Raw genomic sequence first — 13,467 nt, forward strand, 5'->3', positions numbered from 1 at the left:
GCATCTTATCCCTGTAGGTCTCATTGTCACCTCTGATTAGACCTATCACCGTGGTGTCATCCTCAAACTTGATTATGGACTTAGAGCCATAAATAAGAACACAGTCATGGGTGAACAAGAAGTACATACAAGGGCTCGGCACACAACCTTGTGGCATGCCAGTGATCGGGGGGTGGGGGGGCGGGTTTGTTTAACTTAACAGACTGAGGTCTGCCAGTCAGGAACTCCAGTTGCAGAGAAATGTGCTGAAAGCAATCTGGCTAAGCTTTAAGATCAGCTCGGAAAGGATCATGTTGAATTCTGAACTGAAGTCAATGAACAGCTTTCTGACAAATGAGTTTTGACCGCCCAGGAGGGTCAGGACAGTGTGGAGCGCTGGAGAAATGGTGTCCTCCATTGACCTGTTGCAGCGGTGGGCAATTTGGTGTGGGTCCAGTGTAGCAGGCAGACAGAATTTAAAGTGAGAAAGAACTAGTCTTTCCAAGCACTTGGAGATGATAGAGGTGAGTGCGACAGGGTGGAAGTCATTCAAGGCTAAATCAGTCAAATGCTTTGGCACTGGCACAATGGTGGCGGTTTTGAAGCTAGTTGGGACAACTGCCTGGGCCAGTAGTTGACACTGAAAATGTCTGTGAAGACCCGAGCCAGTTTCTTAGCACAAACTTTGAGCACATGGGCATGTACTCCATCAGGTCCAGCTGCCTTTCATGCATTCACCTTGCTAAGAGTGTGACAGACATCCACAGTGGAGAGTGTAATTGGCTGCTCATCAGGTGGTAAATCTGTTTCGAAAACTGTTTGTCGAAGTGAGCATAGAAGTCGTTGAGCTCGTCAGGGAGTGAGGCAGAGTTGGTAGGGGGCAGAGTGCTGTGCAGTGCAGTGATTGACTGTATGCCTTGCGACTTTTGCCAGGGGTCAGAGGAGTTGAAGTGCTCTTTAATCCGCTGTTTGTAACATTGTTTAAATTTTCTGAGGCTGGATCTGGCTGAACTGTAAGCATCCTGGTCTCCCAACCTGAAGGCAGCATCTCTTGCTTTGAGCAGGAGGCAAACCTCTCTGTTCATCCAGGGCTTCAGATTAGGGAAGGTTTTTATTATTTTGTGAGTTGTCACTTTGTCCACACAGCTGTTGATATGTTTCAGCACAGATTTGGTGTAAATGTCAATGTTGGTATGAGAGTCTGTGGTGGCCTGGGCTGCAAACACACTCCAGTATGGACTGCAGCAGCAACAATGCAAGTAAAGATAGAAGGGTCTGCACATAATAATTAGGAACTCTAGACCAACAAAGCAGTGGGCATCAACAACAGAGTCTGTGCACCATGCTTTGTTTACGTAAATGCAAACACCACCACTGTGGCTCTTACGCTGCAGATGACCTATCAGTTCTGAAGAGAGTGCACCCCTCCAGTTCCACCAAGCTGTTAGAGGCAGCTGGCGTCTGTTTCCAAAAAAAAAACAAAACAAAAAAAACATGAAACTGTTGTCCATAAGCCTTTTCTGTGTGAGGGTCCAGATCTTTAGTTCATCCAGCTTTCCAACCAGTTCATTGGAAAATACTAGTATGCTTGGAACCATTGAAGGTAAAAGAGGAAGAGGATGACCAGCAACAAATCGATCAATACAATGAATGAACCTGGCCTTTCAATTAGTTGTAAAATGAGTGTACACAATTGCCACCAAAACATTTGTTATGAATTTCATCTTTAGTGTATCTGTATGATCAAGCTTATAAGGAAGGAGTGTGTGTAAATCTGAATGTAATAGATTAATAAATAATAGTTTGAGCATGACACAATGCTTTATTTGTGCTTAACTAAACTAAATTAGTATCAATGTTCTCTATAATATCAACAATACAAGAATAAACTCGAAAATAACGATAATTCTAATTATCTGTGCACATGGAAATCCAATACAGAAATGGTTGTACATATTTTACATGCACATTGGTATGAACAAATGCTGCAAACATTTTGTTTAAACTGCTAACATAGCTGGTCACTAGATTGTAACATTGGTCAACTGTTATAATCAACGTAATTTTTGCATTGTTTGTACATTCTTGTTGACTCAATATTAAGATGCCATTTCTGAGTTGGATCTGTTTGTTTGTCTTTCATTTGCATATTAATATAACATCATGTAAAACATGAGCAACAATAGTTGACAATCGGTATCAGCTAGTCATCAGGTGTCCACGAACACCCTGCTAAGTTTGCTATTCACTAAATATTAACTAATGGGAGCTATCTAAATTACAAATACCTTTATAGCTTACTGACATGTCCCATGAATTTTGCCCAACTTAATGTGATATCTATCCTCTCCTTATTTGACAATATCAGGAGCATGGAGGTACTGTTAGTTTCCCTAAGCTAGGTAAACGGACAATTTAGTAGTTAGTTAGGCTTTGACCTACTGAACAAAACCAATATTATTTCTTTTAGCTATCATTAATATGAACCAGGCGCAGTGCTAACTTACTCATTGGCTACCTAACTAGCTAATGTTAGCAGACAGAAACGTACTGGTGTTCTGATGAATTGTGATAGCTACCTTGTTGAAATGTCCTACTGTAGCGTATGTTTATAGGTGGAGCTCTACATAAAACTGTAGGTAGGATATTTTGATAGCCTTAATCACACAAAGCTTAAGTCAGCATCAAATTTTAAGTCTTGTCTAAATCATTGTGTCAGAAAATGCTACCAGTATTAAAACTTTAATTAAAATTTGGATGTGTTGAAAGTCAATCGTCCTGTCAAAAAAACACATTTGGACTTTTACTGTCTTTGGGACCATCAGGACCCTTACAATGGCACGGATGCATAACCTTATGTGGTGTTTGGCAAAGAAACATGACTCGGGGTATTAAACATTCTCCAACCATCTTCTCAGCAGTTGGTGCAGTTTACTGCACAACAACTCCTTGTCATTGTAGTTTTATTCCATGAAGAGTGCTACTTTCTCTTGCTTTCTGCCCCCAGTTGTGCGTGCATCTCTGTGATGACATTGCACAGAAACCCATCTGTTGCCTCATGAGCTGCAGAATGCTGGAATCTGATCCTTTTTTTCATTCCCAAATGACATCATCTGCATAAATTAGGGCCTGCTTCATGCAAAAGATACATAAATGAGGCATTAGTAGGCTGGTGCTTGATTTCACACACTGAAGCTCATTCATCATTTGCACTCAAATCTCCACTTGTCTCCACATCCTACAAAAGTTTCATGGCTCAGACATTTGTATGTCATTAAAGGTGGTCAAATCTGCAAATTTTTTTATGCAACTTTAATGCATAATGGCCATTATGTGTATAAATTGGAAGTAGGTATATGTACAACCCCAGTTCCAAAAAAAGTTGGGATGCTGTGTGAAATGTAAATAAATGTGAATAAAAACAGAATGCATTTGCAAATCTCATAGACCCATGTTTTATTCACAATAGAACATAGAACACATATCAGATGTAGAAAGTGAGACATTTTACCATTTTATGAAAAATATTGACTCATTTAAAACTTGATGGCAGCAACGCATCTCAAAAAATTTGGGACAGGGCCATGTCTACCATTGTGTAGCATCCCCTCTTCTTTTTAACAACAGTCTGTAAACGTCTGGGAAGTGAGGAGACCAATTGCTGGAGTTTTGGGAGAGGAATGTTGTCCCATTCTTGTCTGATGTAGGATTCTAGCTGCTTAACAGTCCTCGGTCATCTTTGCTGGATTTTTCATTTCATGATGCGCCAAATGTTTCCTATTAGTGAAAGGTTTGGACTGCAGCCAGGCAGTCTTAGCACTGTCTTGCTGAAATATGCAAGGCCTTCCCTGAAAGAGACGTTGTCTGGATGGCAGCATATGTTGTTCTAAAACCTCTATATACTGTTCGGTATTGATAGTGCCTTTCCAGATGGGTAAACTGCCCACGCCTTAGGCAGTAATTCAACCCCATACCATCAGAGATGCAGGCTTTTGAACTGTGTGCTGATAACAAGCTGGATGGTCCCTCTCCTCTTGAGTCCACAGTCTGTGGTTTACAAGAAGAATTTCAAATTTTGATTCATCTGACCACAGAACAGTTCTCCATTTTGCCTCAGTCCATTTTAAATGAGCTTTGGCCCAGACAAGACAGTGGCGTTTCTGGATTGTGTTGACATATGACATATTCCAAAAGGTTCTATATAAAATCCATCAGTCTGAAGAACCCTTCCACGTTGCAAAGAATCCTTTAATCATGCAGAAGAAGTGTTCATGGTTCTATATAGAACCATTTTCTTTACAATAGAACCCTTGAAGAACCATCATTTCTAAGAGTGTACCTTGTGATAAGCCATACCTATGGTGATTAATTGCATTTGCAGTCTTTTGTAAAAAATACAAGCTGATAAAAAGCTTAACTAAAGAACCCCTGAAGAACTATCATTTTTAAGTGTGTAGCTAAGTGAAAGAAACAGGCCAGAAGTAGTTTGTTCATTTTTTGCTTTCTCTCTCTCCGCTCCTTTTGTTTCTGAAATCCAGAGTTTGGTTTCATTTTAACCAGGTCAGAATTGGCAGACAGCCCCTATTGATAGACGTGCAGATTTCAGACCACTTTTGCTTTTGAGGTGGGTGGTGGTGTGGGTTATTAAGGAAGCAACAGTAGACGAACAGAACTTATTATGGCATGAATTGTTTATTTCTATAATAACGAAGGTCTCCTCAGTTCCCAAATGCTTACAGAGTGTTGTTAAAAGAAGAGGTGATGAAACACAGTGGTAAACATGCCCCGTCCCAACTTTTTTGGAATGTGTTGTTGGCATCAAATTCAAAATAGGCATTTATTTGAAGATTCAAGATTCCTTAGTGTCATTGCACAGGGTACAACGAAATTGGGTAGCAATCCTAACGGTGCATAAACAAAAAAAGATTAAACTAGGAATAAAGCAAAAATATAGTCTAATGTAAAATATAAAATGCAAGATATTAAAAGAACACCGCGACCCAGAAGGATAAGCGGTTTAGACGATGGATGGATGGATGGATATTAAAAGAAAGTTAAACTAAAATAATTTGAAGTCTGAATTGTAAAAGTAAAGTAAAATAAGTAAAATAAAACGGGTGGATATAAAAGAATGTGACAGCTATGGTATTGCACATGATGGTATTGCACATATGTGAAAGGGAGTATTTCTATTTACAGAGTGCAGTTTAATAATAAATATAAAGTGCAGATGATGTAAACATCTTTTAATATCTCTTGAGTATGTTTTGGAAAGGTGCGTGTAGACACTCTATTTCTGCGTTGTTGGTGCCTGGATGGCAGTGTGCAATGTCAACGTTGTGCAGTGTTCAGTTCTCTTATTGCACTGGGGTGGAAGCTGTTCTTAAGTCTGTTTGTCTGTGATGTGATGGACCTGTAGCGTCTGCCTGATGGTGACCAGGATGAGATGGGTCTTTCAGGATGTTAGCTGCCCTGCTGAAGCAGCGGGACCTTAAGCCCTCTTCCAAGGAGGGCAGCGAGCAGCCAATGATCTTCTGGGCTGTGCTGATGACTTTCTGAAAGGCTCTTCTGTCTGCTGCTGAGCTGCTGGTGTATCACGTGGAGATGACATATGTAAGCAGTGGTGGACACCAGAAGCTTATCTTGCAGGTTGTTTTTCCTGAGGATTCTTAGAAAGTAGAGTCATTGCTGTGCCTTTTTCATTAATGCCGTGGCGTTGGTGGCCCAGGAGAGATCTTCAGCAATGTATGTGCCCAGGTACCTGAAATCATGTACTCAAATTTTTCAAAGAAAAATAAAATTTCTCAGTTTTCACATTTGATATGTTGTCTTTGAAGCATTTTCAATGAAATATAGGGTTTAAATGATTTGCATATCATTGCATTTTGTTTTTATTTACATTTTTCATAGCATCCCAACTTTTTTGAAAATGGGGTTGTTCATAACTGACATGAATTTGTTAGTACTGTAGTAATAAGCTAAGGGGGGATATCATGCTTCTATGAGGACTAAAAACACAAGAAGCACTGCTCTGCTTTTTTTTTCTTAAACGATCCTGCTGTTGTAGTTTGTAGAGTGAGATTTTCTTGTTCAACATCTAGGAAAACCCCCTTCTGGTGACTTATCTAAGAAGACGGAAGGACCTTTTTCAAAAACTACGTCTGCTGTGGGATGGATTTTTTTGGGGCGTGGGCTGTTTGATTTTTTTTTTTTTAACTAGTGAATGCAAACAGAAGTCAGATACCTAACTGCTAGGCAAACAAATATCTTATTGTAGACATATAACTGTGGTAAATGTCTTCAATTCACCATTACAATGGATCATATCAATGGATAACTTAAATGACAGAAATAATTCATCAGATAAGGAGGACAGCAAGCTAAACGTCAAAGTTACCTAGATATCTTACCTCAATTTGGCTTCTTTTCTCCAGCTGAAAGGGTAAAAAACTTGACACTGGCATCCATACTGTGCTAAATAAAGATAGAGTCGCTGCTTTGTTGGACATGCCAATTATACAGCTTTCAAATTTCTCTAGTAGTCCTCTGATTTGAAGGGCTCCACATTTCTAAATATACATAATTTTTCAGAGCCGCTAACAACTTCATGTTTATTCTATCTTGACAGCATACTTTTCTTGGTAAATGGTGAAAAACATTTATTCAATGTTAAGCCTTCAGGAAAGTGCAATGTGAAGCAAGTGTGTGCTGATTAAGGCCTGGTGGTGTATGAGCTTCCATTACTTGTTAGCTCCCATTTGAACTCCATGGAGCTATGCTCCACTGCAAAACTAAAGAAGCTTTCAACACCAAGCAAACATTGGCTAATGACTTGTATTTGAGGTAAGGGGACAGTGCAATTTTTTTTTTTCCCAAACTGTTCCTGTAAATTTGTAATTTAGTGCATGTGTCATTAGACTAATCAGATTGTCTTTTCTTATTTTTTGTTAATTATATGACAACGCAACAATTTTGAATCTGTTTCCCTGCCAGATTAACACAGAGGATAATACAATGTTTGAAGTATGTCTTGTACAGGATGATACTGAGGGTCATTGTCTACAATGTGTAAAGGCCTTTGTGCCAGCAGTCAGACTAGAAAACTTGTGCAAGCTATTGATGAATTGTGTTTAAAAGGGATTAAGGAAGACCACTAAACATCATACTCTTTTTCCCACTTAAAACCATTCAAACACAATGGAGACTCTGTGTGTCTTATACACTTTGAAAGCAGGAAATACATTACCATGCAAATTACACTTACAGGGACTTTCCACCGTATTTTAAACACCAGTGACACATCATTAATAATGAGAATCACGTAACTGACACCATAATGCATTTAACTTTATTGCTAATGCGTTTCCTAAATGAATGAAAGAACTGAGAATTTTTTCATTGAGGCATTTGTTCCTAAAACTTGCTTTCTGTTTTGAGAAGAAATTTCAAAGGGGAAATAGCCCCTTAGTGGAAGTATGTAAAAGGAAGCCAGAGCAGTTATTAAGGCTTCACTTTAGATGTTGAAGGTCCTGTAGGCAAAGATTACTACATAATAGCTGAACAAAATTGATCTGAAGGATTATGGTGCTGTTTTCGTCCATGCTGCTGATGGAGCCACAGTGCATATGTTCTCAAACTCAGCATTTGCATGACTGTCAGACAGCTAGCGGTTGCACCTGGTGGTGAGTAAACCTGGGAGTGTCAGCCCTGTCACTCACATGACTGGTCCATCCCCTCCTAGTGACAGGTGAAGCCCCTGACTCACCTAGACAATCTCCAGCCTTTAATGATAGATATGCCCTTACCTGTGAGAGGACACTAAAATACCTTGAGAGTTCTTATAGCTTGTACATCAGTTCTGTTTATTGGGTACTGGCTTAGATCCTTTTCCTGAATTATAAACATTTCTCAGAGCAACTTTCACCCCTAAAAAGTAGAAGTGCCTCCTTATGAAAAAAACTGATTTTTGTTTGGCTGTATATGGAGGAAGGAACTCCAAAAATGGTTATCTTTTGATAATCAGAAATAGCCAGTAGCACTCAATAGTGTTATAAAAGCTGGGGTGTAGGGTAGGGTTCTAGCTTATGTACGTGTGTGCTACATTACACAGGGTTTGGTTGACAGGACTATCACATGGCTTTGTTAGATATGTGTGTGTGTGGAGACAGAAATAAGGGAAGTGATCCATCAGAAGTGGTTTTTCAGTGTGTGTGCGTCTAGAAGAACAAAAGAGAATGCATAGCACAGTGATCACTCTAGACCATATGGTGCTAATGTTATGGGGTTTTCCGGTCTGAAATCAAATACACTTGCACACACAAAAGCTCAGTAAACAGGGAAACAGGCAGATGACTGGATAAAACTGCATAGGGCGTGCACGATCAGCTTAACACACAATCCTCACCTTATACGTAGAATCCTCAGTTTAATTTTATTAAGTAATTAGACAGCTGTGTACATAGAGACTCTAAACTGGTGCATTTGGATTCGAAGGCCGATGTGAGCCTGTTAAAACTACAGTTCTGAAAGCTAAACAGACCAAATCTCCATCCATCTAAATACATACCAATTACATGTCCTTATGTCTAAAATCATATAAAAAAATTTTACATATTCCTAATTAAAGGATGTCCTATGGGCTACAAATTAAATCACAATATGACTGAAAAACAGTTTTACTAAATCGCATAGATGCAAAATACTACAAGCAATATGGATTGCTTTACATTAAACAAATGCACCCCCTTCTGGAGCTACCGGCAATAGATGCTGTGTTTTGTGTGTGTGAGACAAGACGGCATATTTTACAATACCAGCCAACCATGAATAAAGTGCTGCTCATGTCACACGTAAAGCAGGGGCACCTGACCCAGGCTTTAAAAAAAAAGGAAACGGAACATGCCAGATTCTTATTTGAATACTAAAACCTGTTTGAACAAGAGCGATTTGCATAATAGTTTCATTGTAAGCAGCTGAAGCACAGCTTGTGCAGCTCTAGTGAGAGAGTAAGACTGGCTCGAGGTCATTTTCACACTACCAGTCAAAGGGTTGTGTACACTTGCTGGAAACTTTTTTTTTCCTCAAAACTTAGTACATTTTATGTTGTGGGAGTTTATTTTTGAAGTATTTACTGCCCTAGAACTGCTCTAGAACTCCTAAGAAATGTCTCTAACTTCTGAATTCCTCAAAATAACCAGTCTTTGCCTAAATAACAGTTTCAACCACGAGGTATCTAGTTAACAAGTTTCAGCAGGAAACCTCTCGTCATGTCTTTAACAAACTTGCATCAGACTGAATTCCTCTTTCTTTAAGTGACCAATTTCAGTGAACTGTACAATATCCACTTTCATGCCAAAATAGTTTTAAAGCATTTTACCCATTATTGTATTTTATCATAAAATTAAATGTTGTTATAGACGAGTTAAAGTATCAAAAATCACAACAGAAATTTGCAAGTATTCTCAGTAGTTGCATGTGTCTTCAATTCCAGGGCAGAAGCACTTCAGCTGCTTTAGAATATGATCTGCACCCGCTATTAAGGTTTCACCGGGTATGTGAGACATGAGCTGTTAATGACCGAATCACTGAAGCCGGCCATAAAGCTGTCTGTTAAACTAGCACCAGAAGATGAAATAAGGATAAATCAGGGTTTAAAGAATATTGTTAATTCATATTTGAGCTCTGAAAAGCATGTGTATGTTTCAGACACTGATATATGGAAACATAAATACAGATCTTCCAGTCACTTGTTAATGGGTGCTGTGTGATCCATCGGACAGCAAAACAGGAGACAAACTGGGAATTCAAAACAACTTTATTTATTTGTTTTAATACACATACACTTATATAAGCACACACACATACATACAGTCATACAGAAAAGCAACATTTGCCAAGAGGGGGCTCCCCTTAAGAACAGGATGTTCAGAACACTATTAAGGAAAACATACTCCCTGAGTCTGCAAGCCAACCAGACCACTCCAAAGTTTTTACAACACAAAAAAAGCCTCTTCATCACAAGTCGATGGAAAAAAACATGTCATCCCTCAAAAGGTAAGTCAGCTTCGCCCTGGATTTTAATGACCACAGAATGAGCATTAATTGGTCAAGCCATGACTTTAACTCAACCCAAATAAAAACTCTGGGCAAAAACAATCGATGAACAAATGAACGTAGTCATGAGACCCAGAGACAAAAAAAAAAGAAAAAAGTGTTGAGCAACAGAGGCAAGGTTCCAAAAAGGAGGGGGAAGCGTTCCGAACACCAAAACTGTGTCATAACAGTGTGTGTTGCAATAAGGTGTGTTCTTTCTGGATTCACAAGAAATTTAAGTGGACGGAGGTAAGCCCCGGAAACACACAGGCGCACACACACGCAAACAGCGGTATGCACACAAAGACGCATGCACACACACCATTCTAACAGTACAGGTCTGAGCAGAGATGCAGAAAATGAAAGATGGCAATTATTTCATTTACGCAAAGATTTTACCTGTTGCAAAAATAAATAATCCAGATACTGTTCAGTTGATATAGACCTCTCGTCTGCCATAGCAGAGCAGTAAAATTAAAAGAAAATGGCAGTGTAAGGAAAAATAAAAAATAACACCAACACCAACAAGGGGAGACTACAAATAAGATGCATTTTTTGGATGAAAGAGCCCAAAATGTCAGACAGCCTACAGACTGTTGTCGCCATGCAATGTAACAGCCAACACCAGTCTGATAAGCTATCTGACACACTGGGAGAGACGGATGGAAATGCCTGACCCACACGCGAAAAGAACAAAATGAAGGGAAGAAAAGAACACTTACCATGGACAAAGAAGAGAGGAAGGAGGTGGTGGTGGTGGTGGTGGTGGAGGTGGTGGTGAGGTAGGGTGGGAGACCATCGATTATTTTCTAATATAATGATATAAGTCCCCTCACGACGGTCTAAAATGCGTTTCCCACTCAGCGACGAGCGTGTGTGCTAGCTGAGCTCAGTCTAGCCTCCTGCTTGTCTTCTCCTGCTCCCTCTCTCTCTCTCTCCCTCATCCTCTCTGCCAGCAGCACAGTGCATCGAGTTCAGCCCTGGGTTCAGTTAAGGTAACGGCAAAGAAACTCCACACTGTTCCATTTTTTATACGCCTGAAGCTTCCAGGCTAGCATACCAAGGCAGCGTTACAAAAAGACACAGAGGAAGGAAAAAAACATTTCACAAGCAATTAAAAGAAAAAGAAAAAGAAAAAAATGGCAGACAAGAAGCCCATGGATTAAGCCTTTCATACAACACAATCTCACCATGGAGAAAGCAAAAAATAAACAATGACATAAGGCTATTTTAACTGGTGTCCCATGTTGTGGGGAGCGGGACCAGGCATGAGCGAGCACACAAATCTTTAAAATGGGTTGAGCCTGGGTTAGAAACTTCTGAATGAATCACACTGACATTACCTAAAGGAGTGGGGCCAACAGACAGTGTGGAGCACAGGAGGACTGTTGCCTTTAATACTGTCCTCTGTATTACTGACATACCAGCACCCAGTCCCATCAGCACAAGCACTAACACCCCATCAGCCAGACCCCACTGTTCTGCCTAAGTGAGCACTGCTCTAGTCAGGAAGTACTTCAGAGAAAACCTCAGTAAGGATGTAAAGAATACACGAGAAGTACAACTACACAAGAACAGTAAGTAGGCAACCACCCACGCACATATGTGCACAAACGCGCGCACAGACACACATGTCTTAATCTGATTCTGTGTATTATTGCATCTGGTTGCACAGCCCTAGTCTGACTCATTTGCTCTCCTTCTGTCTCCCTCTGGAAACAAAACAATGACTCCAGACAAAGGCAACATTATGATTCACCGAGCTTTTATACAGTCTGAGTAGTTTTTTACTTACTTATTTTACTTACTTCAAAAATTTACTTAAGTCTAAACTTATTTAAAAAGGACTATCCAAGAAGTCAAATAAAGTGAAATAAGCACCAAATACCTTACTTGACATTCTTAATAAAATGCGCAGTCAGATCTACACATTCATCTATCCATTATATTACTTCTTATATTCTAATGTCCTGTGAGACAATACATAAATAGTACTCAATAAATATGCAGAACTGATTTTTTTTTCTTCAAAAAGGTTCCATCCCTGGAAGGCCTTCAGTGAAAGTGAAAAGCATTCAGTCAAACTTAAAATCTACAATCATTTCTGTAGCTCTTATATATCTAATAATGTTAAAGAGTCTGCGATACGTTGTAATATGAAGCACGAAGTAGATTAAGGCCTTGCTTAAAGATGTGAGGGTTCACACAGCTGCTTTTAAAAAGGTACTGATGATCACTTCCTGCCAAAGAAAGACTATACTACAGTGTCTCTAAAACTACAAAATATCTCCGAAAATCTACCTCTTTAAGAAGCACAGCAAAAGGCCTTAAACAGAAGCACAAACAAGTAGCCAACCGGTGCAAAAAAGCATAAAAGGGCAACAAATTATAGATGGATATGCTTACTAAAGATAACTAGGTTAAATTAAGAATGGCTCTAAGCAGATGCGCTATGCTGATGTTAATATATCAAGATGCATTCTAATCTCATTAAAGTAAGCTTATTTGTCAAAAAGTGTGCTGAAAGGTCCATGCTAAATCTCTGAGTAAAATCTCTTATCCGCCCTATTTCTCTCTATGCCCCCAAACACAAACATACACACCTGTGTGCTTACACACACACACAAAAAGTTCCCTCATTTGATTTTGCCCTCTGAGTATTTTTTCTGCTGGATGCGCTTGACATAGCTTTGAGCCATGGAGTTGATGATGGAGCAGACGAAAAAGCAAACCATGATGATCACCACCTTCTCGAACAGCCAGGAGAGCCAGTTTTCATCCTGCACAATGAGAGAAAACATAAAAAATTGAAGAGTAGGTCACTAAAGTGATATTTCAGTGTAATCCTCAAGGAACTATGTACCAATTTAAAACCCTGAATAGTGCAATTAAAGTTCAACAGTTTCATTATTCCTATTTTTGTCCTAGTGTTCACTCTCTTACTTTCTCAAAGCTAGGTTTAGCCTGCTGATACACACTGGCATCATCTCTTACTGCCAGTTAAACAACCTAAGTGCTTTTCCCCAGTCGCTGCAGGAGGTTCAAGTTACAAGAAAAAAAGGAACTTTGTTCCAGAAACTGCCGTAATCTCCTATTGTGCAACTGCAATTCCCCCGCTACCCCCCCACCAACCGCAACACAAGCTGGAAAAATGCACTTGGTTTGACCAAAATAAAAGAAAAAATAGTAGGAATAAAGAAAGAACAGATTTGCCAATATTTAAGAAGCAAGCAGGCGTTCAAAAGCGAGGACGAAAGGTGTAGTCTCTTTGTTTCCACACACAGTTGTGAGAGATTGTCAGTGGCAGGAATTGGGAGTACAGTTCCCCCTCCCTCTTTCCCCCCGGGGCCCCTCCCGTCTCGGGCAGCCTGTGCTGGGTTCAACAGGGTTCGGCTG

General features: G+C 39.7%; 1 protein-coding gene across 1 annotated transcript in view; it reads right to left on the reverse strand.

Annotated features, from left to right (window-relative positions):
- Positions 1 to 9,775: 9,775 nt before the first annotated feature.
- LOC118800858 (vacuole membrane protein 1-like) overlaps positions 9,776 to 13,467 on the reverse strand; it is a 77,950-nt gene continuing 74,258 nt past the window's right edge. Inside the window, exon 12 of the mRNA XM_036561019.1 lies at positions 9,776 to 12,851. Within this exon, the coding sequence (XP_036416912.1) occupies positions 12,708 to 12,851 (144 nt within the window). The 3' untranslated portion in view covers positions 9,776 to 12,707. The remainder of the gene's footprint in view (positions 12,852 to 13,467) is intronic.

This window comes from Colossoma macropomum, unplaced genomic scaffold (assembly GCF_904425465.1).
Source record: "Colossoma macropomum unplaced genomic scaffold, Colossoma_macropomum, whole genome shotgun sequence".
Classification (NCBI taxonomy): domain Eukaryota; kingdom Metazoa; phylum Chordata; class Actinopteri; order Characiformes; family Serrasalmidae; genus Colossoma; species Colossoma macropomum.